The sequence below is a fragment of the Esox lucius genome, chromosome 16 (assembly GCF_011004845.1).
Source record: "Esox lucius isolate fEsoLuc1 chromosome 16, fEsoLuc1.pri, whole genome shotgun sequence".
Classification (NCBI taxonomy): domain Eukaryota; kingdom Metazoa; phylum Chordata; class Actinopteri; order Esociformes; family Esocidae; genus Esox; species Esox lucius.
In genome coordinates, this window is record NC_047584.1 from 530,282 (window position 1) to 545,318 (window position 15,037).

At 41.8% G+C, this 15,037-nt stretch overlaps 1 protein-coding gene across 1 annotated transcript in view; it reads right to left on the bottom strand.

Moving 5' to 3' along the window:
• The window catches only part of mycbp2 (MYC binding protein 2), a 331,873-nt gene that overhangs the window by 256,410 nt on the left and 60,426 nt on the right, over nt 1-15,037 (bottom strand). Inside the window, 5 exon segments of the mRNA XM_020054739.3 lie at nt 9,102-9,178; nt 9,416-9,554; nt 10,074-10,147; nt 12,956-13,055; nt 13,488-13,559. Coding sequence (XP_019910298.2) covers nt 9,102-9,178; nt 9,416-9,554; nt 10,074-10,147; nt 12,956-13,055; nt 13,488-13,559 — 462 coding nt within the window.

The following is a 15,037-nucleotide window of genomic DNA, read 5'->3' on the forward strand; positions in this document are numbered from 1 at the left end:
CTGGGTTAGACTTTGCTCTAGGTTTTCCGTTCAAGTTTTCTGCCTGTCCTCACCTGTGGTAATTTCCCCTACATGAGTATGTTTAGTTTTGGGATAATCAAACATTTGGTGTTTGATTATCCTCTCCATAGCCTTAATGTTGACATTTATGATTTTGAGAAAAACTGTTGTGAGGGTGGAGACCTTACGTCATCCAACATTGTTAATTGCTAGTACAATCATGATGTCTTTGCATGACATACATGGACCTAGCAATTTTGCCTGTCCGCCACCCTTTAGTATAACGCAGGCATACAATTAAGTTGAGAAAATTCCCTAGACTTTAGGAGGTAACTTGAGTCATGATGCTTGTTTTGTTTCACCTTGGTTTGGCCGTTGCCTGTGGAAAGGCTAATTTTGATATGCTTATTTGGGTTTTGTTTCAATATACTTCCTTCACACGAGCAACCGTGTGGTACAATAGTTTTTGATTTTCTTTGTGGATGTTTTTATCATTTTCACATTTGAATTTGTTAGATGTTCACAGTTTGCGACTTTTATTGAATGGCTGTTAGATTCCTCCCAACTGTCGATTTTCTTTTCATGTTCGTCCTGTTATGGTAATGCTTTCACTTGGAGTCATTTTCCGTTGACTCTGTCGTAAAGCAGGGGGGAATTGTATGAAAAGATTATCTATGATGATAAAGAGTTGAAATTATAGTTCAAAGCGAATGAAATAGATATTTAGAGAGTTACGTGAAGAATTTAGTTTTTCTGTTTCCAAAAGTTATAGCAGAAATTTGGCATCTGTAAAAATCAACATCCCTTCACAGTGTTTGTCTAATTGGGTTTTTTGAGAAGTTTGTTTTATACAAAATCTAACATGGTTATGTCATCATCATCATCTTCCGCTTATCCAGGGCTGGGTCGCGGGGGCAGCAGTCTAAGCAGAGATGCCCGGAATTCCCTCTCCCTAGACTCTTCCTCTAGCTCTTCCAGGGGGACACTGAGGCGTTCCCAGGCCAGCCGGGAGACATAGTCCCTCCAGCGTGTCCTAGGTCTTCCTCGGGTTCTCCTCGGCTTTCTATTGCCTGGCCTCAAGATAACACCACTCTGTCCTATGAGATTGGATCTGTTCTTAGGTTAATAGACCACCCTCACTCCAGGGAGAGCCCTGAGGTGATAAGACAAAAAAAGGGGGGGGGGGGGTAATGATTTATGACAGGATTACAGAAGTGTCTTTTATGTGCTAGGATTATAGGAGACTTGGAGACATTCACACAGAGTTTCATCTTGTAGAGAAATTAGGCTAAATAACAGTTATGTTAGCGGACCTTCAAGATGGTGTGAAATGTTTTGATTTGCAATAAGGTATTTGATCCTTTATGTGAAACAATGGTGAATTTGATTGTAGTTCCGATACAATACAATCAGATGTAATTTATATAGAAACTGTGTTTGAGAGTGATACTTCAATGTAAGCACACTATCTTAACTGATGAGTAATTGAAACAGTAATGGGAAATGAGAAATTGAGTTCTTCTGTTCTTTTTGTTGGTTGTTAAACCAGCTATAGAAAAGAGTGGAGTTATTTTGCTACACTGGCAAAACAGAAGCACCAGAAATGTTAATGTTTTAACGATACGGTTACTGATTGCAGCTGTTCTGGTCTGTTTGGACAGGGGAAGTGGAAAGACACAGGAAATATAGGGTTTGAGTGTTTGATAGTGTGTGGTTCTAATGCATCAGCGAGATGCAACAAGCTAATGTAAAGGACATATTTGTGATGGTGCACTGTGCAGGTGCAACTAATCTTCTCAAGGATAATTCACACTTCAGGTACAGGACACTTGAAGGCGATTCAGCAATAGAGGACTTGTTGGAGCCCAGAGAGAGACGGAGTTTGACTTAAAGGACAACTGTGAGGTGGGCTGAGATAAGATGGATCTCATACACAGACACACACACACACACACACAGACTGTCCTGTCCTACAGCTACGAGTGGAGTCTACTCCGCATGTCATGTCTACAGGATGCCAGGTTCCTGTGAGCTGGACTAATTCTAGTCCTGATGATTCTGCCATGTGATGGAGAAGGCAACCTCCAACCGAGTGAAGGAAAGCTCTGGTTCTGGACAACGTTTACGGGGGCGCGGAAAGACCAACTGCACGACATCATGCCAAGCTGATTGTGTCCATACCAGGTACATCTCATCTGCTGTCCAGGTAGCTGAGAGAGGAACCTGGGGTCGACGACACACACTACAGGAGGACTTCTGTGTTTAAAGGTTAGGCACAGTGAATTGAAGTCACTGAGGGAAAAGTGAATTTTCTGGTGCTAGTAACCACTCACTTTTTACCTGGCCTGCAGCTATAGAGCCTTGAGCTAAAACTGGTCATCTTGGCGTTCACAAAGGAGAACACAAAGATTCTCCTGACCTGGCTGATAAAGCAGCTATAATGAAGACAACAAGAGCTGTGTCTGCATTTGAGAAAGAAGGACAACACTTTGGAATATACATCTGACTTTTTACGTTCTGTTACACCGGCCTGCCAAGAAATGGTTCATAGCGAACTGTCTGACGTTTGGAGGAGCAGAACATTTGTGATGACTTTGGAAGTACATCTAAATGGAATCACGGAGAGGACTTTTCAGTGAATCGAGTAATAGGCATGAGAGGACTTTCTAAGTGACTAATTGAAGAATGTATTCAGTGATAGGTGGTAACACACTCACGTATTGATGATACATATCCCATACTGTCAATATATGTGTCACCTGAATTCATTTCCTTTGACCAATGATTCTAACATAAAAGGTTTTGCTGTACTATGTTATAATTCTGTATAATGAAAATGTGTGATCTTGGAGTTAACACGAAGGGAATGATCTAGAAGAATGTAAAGGAGGATCCAGACATTTCAGATTTGTTCCCTTCTCTAATCATTAAGGGTAATGAAATTGACTGGGCCATATTGTTTAAGAGTACTGGTTTGTTGCATTCTACATCCTAATGAGTAAATTGTTTAAGGATTGATACCAAGGTTTGACATGGTATCAAGAGGATGGATTGTTGTGGAAATTCTGAAACCTGATGCATTCTTAATGATTAAAGGACTGAGTGCCCTTGTTTAGATAAACAGATGAGTGTGGGAGAGGGGATATGGTATATGTCTTAGGGGGCATTCTTGATTGGTAACAGTAGATTATAGGGTTAATTGTAAATCTGTAGATTGTCCAGATGAAGTCACCCTCCAAGGTTGAGAAAGTTAACCAGATGGGAGAAGACAACATGTCCCTTGTGTCAAGCCCAGGACATGTGATAGAACAAAGGGCTCATGTTTTATTGACATAGGACTGATGGGCAACAACTTACCACACCCCTTTTCCTATGTAATATATACGGATTGTGCATGTATTGAGTAAAAGACTCCTCGGACGATTATGTTTGTAAGTGGTTGACGCGTCTCTCTTATTTGCAAATTATATTAAAATTAGCCACCCTTTTCCGATTGAGGACCATGGCCTTGGATTTCGATGTACTGATTCTCATCCCCACCGTTTCACACTCGGCTGCAAACCGTCCAAGTGCATGCTGAAGGTCCTGGTTTGAAGGGGCCAACACGGCAACATCATCCGCAAAGAGCAGAGACGAAATCGTGTGGTCCCCAAACCTGACACCCTCCGGCCCCTGGCTGCACCTAGAAATTCTGTCCATAAAAATTATGAACAGAACCGGCGACAAAGGGCAGCCCTACCGGAGTCCAAAATGCACTGGGAACAAGTCTGACTTACTGCCGGCAATGCCAACCAAGCTCCTCCTTCGGTCATACAGGGACCTGACAGTCCTTAGCAAAGGACCCAAGACTCCATACTCCCGAAGCACTCTCCACAGGATGCCACGAGGGAGACAGTCGAATGCCTTCTCCAAATCCACAAAACACATGTGGATTGGTTGGGCAAACTCCCATGAACCCTCCATCACCCCGTAGAGGGTATAGAGCTGGTCCAGTGTTCCACGGCCTGGACGAAAACCACACTGTTCCTCCTGAATCCAAAGTTCTACTATCGGCCGTATTCTGGCATAGACTTTCCCACGGAGGCTGAGAAGTGTGATCCCCCTATAGTTGGAACACACTCTCCGGTCCCCCTTCTTAAAAAGAGGGACCACCACCCCGGTCTGCCATCCCAGAGGCACTGTCCCCGACCGCCACACAATGTTGCACAGGCGTGTCAACCAAGACAGCCCCCACAACATCCAGAGACTTGAGGTACTCAGGGCGGATCTCATCCACCCCCGGTGCCTTGCCACCGAGGAGTTTCTTGACTACCTCTGTGACTAAAGCCCGGGTGATGGACGAGTCCACCTCTGAGCCCTCATCCTCTGCTTCCTAAATAGAAGACGTGACGGCGGGATTGAGGAGATCCTCAAAGTACTCCTTCCACTGCCCGACGACATCCCCAGTTGAGGTCTACAGCTGCCCACCTCTACTGTAAACAACGTTGGTAGGGCACTGTTTCCCTCTCCTAAGGTGCCGGACGGTTTGCCAGAATCTCTTCGAGGCCAGCTGATAGTCCTTCTCCATGGCCTCACCGAACTCCTCCCAGGCCCAAGTTTTTGCCTCCACAAACGACAAAGTCGATCATTGACCTGCGGCCTATGGTGTCCTGGTGCCACGTGCACTGATGGACACCCTTATGCTTGAACAAAGTGTTCGTTATGGACAAACTGTGACTAGCACAGAAGTCCAATAACTGAACAATGCTCGGGTTCAGATCAGGGGGCCGTTCATCCCAATCACGCCCCTCAAGGTGTCACTGTCGATGCCCACGTGGGCTTTGAAGTCCCCCAGTAGAACGATAGAGTCCCCAGTCGGAGCACTTTCCAGCACCCCTCCCAGAGACGCCAAGAAGGTCGGGTACTCTGCACTGCCATTCGGCCCGTAGGCACAAACAACAGTGAGAGACCTATCCCCGACCCGTAGGCGCAGGGAAACGACCCTCTCGTTCACCGGGGTAAACTCCAACACATGGCGGCAGAGCTGGGGAGCTATAAGCAAACCCACACCAGCCCGCCGCCTCTCACCATGGGCAACTCCAGAGTGGTGAAGAGTCCATCCTCTCTCAAGGAGTGTGGTTCCAGAGCCCAAGCCGTGCGTAGAGGTGATCCCGACTACCTCTAATCGGAACCTCTCAACCTCACGCACTAACTCAGGCTCCTTCCCCGCCAGCGAGGTGACGTTCCACATCCCTAGAGCTAGTTTCCGTGTCCAGGGATCGGGTTGTCTAGGCCCCCGCCTTCGACTGCCGCCCGATCCTCTCCGCACCGGCCCCTTATGGTCCCTCCTGTGGGTGGTGAGCCCACGGGAAGGCGGCCCCACGTCGCTCCTTGGGGCCACCAGGCGCTCGCGTACAAGCCCCAACACCGGGCCTGGCTCCAGGGTGGGGCCCCGGCTGCGCCATACCGTGGAATCTGAGCATTAACAATTACAATGTGAATGTACTTTTCATTGGAAGTGGATGTGCCTAGATAAGGAGAACAAAAGAAACCTCTCTGTTTATATTCTCTCTCTGTAGGTTGCGCTCTGATAACCGCAGGAATGTTTATATTGACTATTTGGCATGGGGGTTACTGTCTTGGAAACCTGATCTTTGCTAGGTAGACACACCCTTCAATGTATATATCAGCTTGTAACCAACATTACAGAAGAGAAGAGATAGAGTGAGAAGAGATTGAGGTTGTGTAAGGCAGACCAGGTCCGTAACCTCATGAACAAGACTTTCTAATGCTGCAAAAATTTATTGAATTAGTCTCTCACTTGACAAACGCGTATGCGATAATTATTACAACCACTAAATGAAATGGCTGATTTCTAACAATGCTAATGCAACTGTTTAGGGGAATGCAACTTTGCCATGATAATTTCGTCTAAAATAATTGATAGGGGATTAATTAAAGGGGCTTAATTTCTCTTCCTCATGAAAGAGGACATTACGCTGCAAACCAGAAGCGCCGCAACTGTGATCACAAAACCTATAATCCTTCAGGATTTTAGCAGCAGACCTAACTAATTATACTTGATTTTATTCTGTTGTTTACAAGTCTACAATGCATAAACCAATCACAGACTGCGGTAAAACTACCATGTCACCCCCCTCCCCAAAAGAGAGAGAAAGAGCAAGCAAGCGCGCTGGGGGAGAGCAAGCACGCTGTATCACACTTACCATGCTCCCAAGAATGTCATTATGCTCTTGGATTGCATTGAAGACGCATTCAGTAGCTGCAAGCAATTGTTTTGAGAAAAATGAAATGGCCAAACGGTTATTCAAGGCGAAAGAAGTGGCATAAATTATTATGGAAAGCAAGGATAGCGAAAATGGGTCTGAACTTTCAGACAATGAAAAGTATCAGGACGGAATCAACCTATTTGTAAAATAGGGGTAAGTGTAGCCTAAATGCTATTCTATGATAATGCTTATTATTAATTTGCATCGTTTTAGTGGAATTACTAGGCCTATATGATAACTTGATATAATGGTACGGTAGCCAATGGTCACAGGAGCGCCTATGCCATGTTTCCAGTTTTTTCCTCTAAATAATGTAGCTTGAAGTCGATAGTGGAAGCTTACTGTAGCATACTCTTACTGCACTTTCAGACGCCTATGGTCGTCTTTGAGTGCTCAGATAGGGAGAAGCTATACAAAAGAAGAGGGAGGGGTCCTGTGCGACAGTGAGTACCAGTCTGAGTAACCATTGTTGAATACAGCGTTAATTTGAAGGTACTCACAACCAAATTGGAGGAAGGGTATAGGAAGCCTTTTCAAAGGAGCAAAAGTAATTTGACAATTGACTCAAAAGCTGTTTCATGGACAGGTGTGGGCTATTCCTTCGATATTTCTTCATCAATAAAGCAAGTAAAACGTCTGGAGTTGATTCCAGGTGTGGCTTTTGAATTTGGAAGCTGTTGCTGTGAACCCACAACATGCGGTCAAAGAAGCTCTCAATTCAAGTGAAACAGGCAATCCTTAGGTGGCAAAAAACAAAAATCCATCAGAAGGATAGCAGGCACATTAGGAGTGGCCAAATCAAAAGTTTGGTACATTCTGACAAAAAAAATTAACTCACTGGGGAGCTCTGCAACACAAAAAGCCCTGGATATTCACGGAAGACAACAGTGGTGGATGATCGTAGGTAAAGAAAAATATCCATGGTAAAGAAAAACCCCTTCACAACATCCAGCCATGTGAAGGACACGCTCCCGGAGGCATATCATTAACCAACAGAACCAAAAAGAGAAGACTTCACAAGAGCAAATAGAGGGTTCATTACAAGGTGCAAACAATTCATAAGCCACATGAATATAAAGGCCAAATTAGACTTCACCAAAAAACATTAAAAAAAAAAGTGAGCCCAGTTCTGTAACAGCATTCTTCGGACAGATGAAAGGTCAACCTGTACCAGAATGACGGGAAGAAAAAAATATGGAGAAAGCTTGGAATAACTCATGATCCAAAGCATACCACATAATCTATGGAGAAGGTGGACGCAGTGTGATGGCATGGGCATGCATGGCTTCCAATGGCATTGGGTTGCGGGGGATAATGTGTATGCTAATAGGGCCGATTCGAATGCTAATGACAGCAAATGGCGTTCGGCTCTGATTGATACTGTTGGTCTGAAAGGCCTGGCGGTTCTAGAATAAAAAGTATTCTGATCTTGTTCGGTAAGAGAAGGGGACAATAACAAGTCGTGTTATTGTTTAAATTTTTAAATGTTACAGCAGGGTATCTGCAGGTTTCAGCAACTTAAATTTAAGACTTTAATGCCACTTCAAATACAATTCAAGACCAATTTCACAATAACAACCAATGCAAAAAATACATAAGGAAACCAATTTGACTGAAGGAACCTACAAACTTTAGTTGTTGATGAGCACCAAAACAAGCAGTTGTTTAAGTTGCTTCCGTATCTGCATGCAACGACAGGGGAACATGACTGTAGCACTGATATACATTGTTAGTGAACTACTGCATCTCCATCCAATGCTATAGAATTCCATCCAGTGTGTGGCCGATCATCGTCCCCATCATGAACATAATGGTTTACTTATGTCGATGCCGAAAGGGCTAGTAATCTCTGGTTCTGTCTTTTGTATCTTTTGTTCAACTAATAACTATAATAATTAATACAATAATAACAATAGGCCTATAGCCAAATAATTATAACAAGAATAATATTGCACACAGATAAGTACAAATAATCTGCCTACCGAGCCAACTACATTAGTTCATGTAGTTGCCTTGGTACCTGCGGAAAGTTTAACAGCCAATGTCTGCTCTATTGCTAGCTAAATTACCTAGTTTTGTTCTACAGGAGCTAGCTATCTGAAAAAGCAGCCAACTGTCATGGGTCTTGCTGACATTTAACTATCTGACTCAAATTGTGGTTCCTCTCTGCGCACGACTAGAGCTAAAATCAATCCACACATTATTTTGCATCACCTTTTATTTTAGGAAGGTGTGACTTTCTCTTCTAGAATAATATACTTAGTCTACATTGTCTGATGTGTGTGTGTTTGCGGGAAAACTAACTTTTCTTCCTTGATAAATGTTAAAACTTTTCGCTGGTAACACTGATCACAGCACAAATGTAGCAATCACCATTGCATTAAATTAGTAAATATGACTACTATGTTTTAGACACTCCCTTGAAAATTAGTAATGTTACATGTTTTTAAATGTTACATGTTTCAAAAGCACTTTCAACTTACACTTTTTTTTTTACATGTATTTAGCACATTATATAGGCTATAATTTGTATCCTAATTTTAGAAGTAACATTATCAACTTATTATAGAATCCAGTAATTCATTCAACTGTAATTACAATATTGAGAACCCCCTCCCACAAAAAAAATCCTGATTCAATATTCTATCCAAACCATGCTGTCGTACACTTGACATTCAAAATCAATGATTGTACGGGATGTCTGTTCGGAAACTCAAGGCCTTCACAAAGAAGTTAGGGCCCTCCACTAACCCCTTCAAAAAAAAAAGGAAGTTCATACACTCTAAATATGCATGCTACTGTTGAATGACTCCCATACTGTACAGTTATTACCTTTCCTGAGGCAGTTTTCATCAAAGCAAATTCCCTGCCTGCTCCCAGCAAAGCCGCTTCCTCATCAAACCCTGTACCTGAGAAAACAAAGATACAAATACATTTTTAATATGTGGATTTCTGCAGGCAGACACTGTATTGCAAATGACCACACCAAATTGAAACAATATGTGGCAAAACAAGGTGTTGTAGGATGAAGTTACGCCTAGACAACTTTTCAGTTCTGCATTTTCCCCAATAAATGTAAGGATTGTCAAAGAGATCCTAGACCTGCATATAAAAGAAACATTACTGCAGCACAGTCACTAACTCACTGATGATGTGTAGGTCTTTCTCCAGGTCAAACAAAGAGATTCCACAGGCATGGAGACACTTCCTAGCCAGCTTCAGCTGGAGCTCCTGCTGCAGTGCCGTGTCGGTACTGGTAGCGTAGATTCGCACAACAAACCCATCCTAAGGAATATATGGCAATGGTTTATTCAATTCTGCCTTCAAATATAACAAGGATTTTTTGTGGATAATGCTTGACTCCAGATTCCACACCATCAGGATTTCAGGAACACCTGGGACAATTTGGAATTTGAATATTGCAAACCTACATTTGGAGTGACATAAGAAAACACAAAGTCAGACATCACTGACATGTGAATAGCTTAAGATATGATACTTTAATCAAAAATGGAGAGAGAGTTCTCCACACTCTTTGTTTCTCTTTATGTGTCTGCGGATGTGTGGTTTAGGAGTTAGGTTTAGGCTAAAACTTAAGATTGTGTTTAGGGTTCAAATTGGGGTCAGTAATAGGTTCAGGAAATATGGTTGTGTGTGTGTTAAGGGTTAGGCAGCAGGTTTAGGTTAAGTCTAAGCATAGAGTATAGATTATTGAGGTAAGGGATAGGTTATGATTATGGATAGGATTTGGGACAGGGAAAATAGGAAGTATTTGTTCTGGTGCATGTGTCCATGTAGACTCACATCTTTGCAGGCAGCAATCTGGTTAATGTACTCTCCATCAGTAAAAACAATGTTCTGGCCATCTGCATGTAGACCTGTGGACAGAATAGCTGAGCAATATCAGTGCATTTCATGTCACTCCCTTTACCAAGGATATGAGCTGATATTGGCAATGGCCACCATTTCAGGGGAAAATATTGATTTTAAAATGCCCAAAAACATTAAATATATAAATAAAGGATCAGCTACACAGCTGGACAGATTTTTATTTTCTCAATATCCCACATACGTGGCTTACGTAGTCCAGCATAAAAGAATGAGGCACTTAAAAATGAAAACATTATGTTAAACTACAAATGCTTAAAGCAGAATCCTACTTTTAGGCTTACATTAAATGGTTAGAAGGCTAAATGCTATTAAAGGCGGTGTCTGATAGTGTCCACATGTGGTCAAATGGAATTTCCATACATTCATTTGCTAGATTCGTAACCCTGAGCATGTATGCCAAACGTCATCACATTGACCCGGATGAAAAGATATCATCACAAAGTCATTATGGTGCCACTGTGTGGTCGATTGGAAAATGCTTTCACTCTTTATGTCCTGGTGTTATTTGGAACGTCTACCGAATTGTGTAACGATATACACCAATCAGCCATAACATTATGACCCACAAAATAACGGTGCCAGTTACTCGCGACCCCCGCATCCACGGAGGTGGTTAAAGTATACAAACACTGAGCGCATCCGCGAACAAGCACTAATAGACCTATCCAAACATGAGCATAATGACAACACAAAAGAACACAACAGCCTAACAACTGTAATTTATTTAATTTTTTATTTATCCATTACTTTCATTTCAACGTAAACCTGACCTAATGAGATGGGTGGGCACAATGCTTGGAGCACAGCAAGTCCATTCTTGGTTTAATTTTGGAGACCGCCACTCGCAGATCATCCACGTTCATTCGCGCTCTTTATTTATTTTTAAGGTACATGAGTGCCGAGAAAGTCTTTTAGAACAAGTAGGTAGTGTCAAACCGCATCACTATATCCATAGCGGACTTGGATAACTGTGGGTATTCCCTCTCGACTGAAATCAGAAACTCAGCCAGTGTCTTGAAATTAAACGCTGCCTTTAAGGTTCGGTCACTTGAACCAATGCGTCCTCCAGGTTGGATGTCAGATGATTTGCCCTCGTTACAGTGAATGGTGATCTTATCAGGTCATATTGTTCTGGAGCGGTTTCCTCTGGGAAATACTTGTTCAAGTGTTCCAGGAGGCCTTGAAGGTGATAAGAGCACTTGGTCCCGAAGCTCATACAGGTGGCTGAGCACATTCCCTCGCGGAAGCCACCAGACTTCTGTATGGAACAGCAAGCACTCAGGCTCCGATCCCAGTTCATTACAAAGAGTGGAAAAGAGCCTGATATTGAAGGGACGCATTTTTATTTAATTGACAATATATATCGTAGTCTCAAGAACACATTTATGTTCTGGGTTGAGTCTTTTGCTCGCTAGAACTTCTCCATGTATAATACAATGTGTGAAATTTACGTGAGGAGCCACTTGTAAGACTCTTGCTTTAAGACCTTTCTTTTTCCCCTGCATCACTCCAGCACCCTCTGTACACACAACAAAGCACTCGTCACAAGACAGGCCCTGTTCTATTAGTTTGTCGTCCAGTTTTGTGAAAATGTCCTCGCCTCTGCACGTTCCGTCAAAACTGTATCTGACAAATACAAGCAGCTGGGCAGAGTTTGATACATCTGCAGATTAATCTAACTGTAAAGCATATTTCTCTTTCTTCCCTCTGTCCACCAGCTGACACTTTATGTAAAGGGCCATGTTGGAGATGCGCCGGGCAATAGTCCCGCTGGACAGCAGCACTGATTCTAGCTCACAGGCCAGTTCATCCCCATGCATAGCCTGATGTATAGCAAGAGCCTGTGCAATTAAATATGCCACCTCATTTGATGCCTGTTGGGCTTTGGCAGGGATTGTTGTTTGTTTAGTTAGGACTTTCTTTTGGCCTTGCAACTCTTGCTCCTTTCGCTGGAATAAAATCTACTGGTTTAGCAGTGAGAGAGGGGTGCTTTGTTTACAGTGTTGTAGCATTTTTACAGGCTTTAGGCTTTCATGTGCAAGAACCTCAGTGCACAATACACATTGGGGATGTTGTACTTTGTGGACGATGACACATATGAATCCATACTGGATAAAATCCTCTCTATACTTTCTACACTTGGAGGAAGACTGATCCGACTGCGGATGGATGTCTGTCTTATGCACACGCCGGTCTCTTCCTGTACCTGAAGTCGATGGCCTTTCTGACGGTGGTGCTTCTCCGCTCTCCTTCGTTGGCCTCTCTGCTGGCCTCCCTGCTTTGTCCCTGGCCAATATTAACCAGCGTTTCATTTCGACAAAAATACTATTCTGAGCTGAAACCCTAAAACATTACCTATGTGCACATCAGAATGTTTAACACGGTGCTGTAAACTGACCTGCTCTAAGTGATGTTGTTGCTAATATGTCATTAATCTGTCATAATCACCTCAGGGGTCACGAGGGGACAAGAAAAATACAAAGGCTGATGCCTTTTTATTAGCATGGTTTTATTTTAAATTTTAATGACTATAATTTATTTTTTTCCTTGATTTCTGGAAATCATCTCACGACCCCTCCTCACTGTCTCGCGACCCCCCCCGGGGGGGCCCGACCCCTACTTTGGGAACCACTAGTTTAACTGGTTAGTAGCAGCCCACACTGGCCTGGGATAGTTGCAATTTTAATGAAGATTTGTAATTTGAAAGTGATACAAGCTTACAAATGCCTGCTTACGCATTGTTTATTATAAACAATAGGCGTATAATGGAGTTGTTAGTGTGTATTGTCATGTACCTGGCATGGTGATGGTTCCCTCATGCTCCAGAGTCTCTGGGTTGATCTTAATTGCTGATGTACTGTAGTTGTTACTCATATCCCGGTATAACAGACATCCCTGTATACAAGCACACACACCTTTTAGGACTGCATTTCTCACAATGTGAAAAGCAACCCTAACAAATCCCTAATTTGAGAGTGGGATTTTGTTTTATATTGGAAAGGAACACAAAAACAGTGCTTGATAATATATTAAATGCAATGGATACCATTTACCAGCATTTATTTTGCTGGTAAATGTTTACTTCTTCCAAATTCCCATAGGGATATATTAGGAGAAGATCAACCTAAGATCAACCTAAGAAATTAACACAAAGACTTTGTAATTGGGTCAAATAGTGGACAAATCAATGCTGTGACCTAATAAAATAATACTAATACAAGACAACCATTAACGGTAATTAAATTGAATTCCAGCATACTGAAACTCTTAATTGTACTGTTGCATTTTCATTTTGATTTATGAAAAGGGAATCTAAGAATAAGTTACCTGAGCAAAGCCCAACCATGATCTCTTCTCCTTCCGATTCCTGATGCGTGATGTGGAATTATACACATGACCCTGAAATACACACACACGCATATTGAACCATGTTTAGAATGTGTTATGGAAATTCTTGAACTGATGTATACTTCATCCTATATATAATATAAATATATGTATAAATGGGTTAACTAGTTAAAGGTACTGAGTCCCCATGTTTAGATAAGAAAAGGAAAATTAGGAGAGGGGATCTGGTGTTTGTTTATGATCATTATTGGATGGTCTGGCTATCAGTTTATCTGTTCTCTGTCCAGATGCTGTGTATCCCTTGGCGTTGAAAAGTTTACCCACAAGGTCCTTGGTTTAATTTGGGGGAGGACTTCCTGACCCTTGGTTAAAACCTAGGTATTGACAGAACAAAGGGAATGTGTATTACAGACATAGGACAGCTGCGCGGTAACTTACCACACCCATTTTAATTGTAATAAACACTGATTGTTCATGTATGTACCTCAGAGATTCCTCAGAGGGTTATTCTGTTTTTGACACGTCTCTCTATTTACAAATAAACTGTTAATTACGCCAAGAGAATCTCTGTACTTACTCCTTTAAGAATCCCTATTGATGGAATTACCATCACAAATGCAACTACAAATGGGTCAATGACAAATTAGGTTTGCAAAATGGGGGGGTTGATGTAAAATGCATTCTTATGTTCACAAAAATGTATTCTGTGTATTCTTGTTTGTTTCATAGCTTTTAAGATGGCATTTCAGAATGTTCTAACAAGATTTCTGAATTGACCACCCAAGAAATATCAGGTGGTGGAACCGTATTTTAATGTTAAATAATACACTTTCAATCTTTTTCACACAACTGCAAACAAGGACATATAAATTATTGTATGGTAACACAATAAATTCCCCTTTCAATTCTTTATCTATGGCACCTTTATTACATTTCATGGAAACTGATGCATATTTATGTTTTTAAACATCCAATGTCCCACAGGGAGAAAGAACACTGCAATAATTGATGTTTTTAAATGTAAGTTTGTGGGTTGCACCACCTGATTATGACTGGCTGCGCCACCAGATATGCTCAATAACAACTGCTTATAACGAAATAACAAAAAGGTTGATGTATTTTATTCTGGTTTGTTTTATTTCAAAGCTTTGAAGAATTTATTCTGCAAATGATTCATAATTTCAAATGATCTATGACTATCAAATATGAATCAAAATCATTGTTTTAATGAAACATAAAAGGCATTATTTAATTAATAGATTCATAATGTGCCTCTGGACACATAAGTATAGAATACAGAACTCAGATTGGTAGAGTGGGGGGACGGAGATGTCAGCAATGACAAGTAGACTGAAAGCTCTGCTAAATTGCCAAGAGGAGGAAAGGAAAAACACTAATTTAACAACAGCAATTTGGACAAAAATCATGTCACATTTATATTAAGGTAGCACTCGTCTCAGCGACAACTCAAAGAAAGAAGCTAGCTAGCTAACTTTCACAACTCGATAGCTACAATGGATTAGCATCAT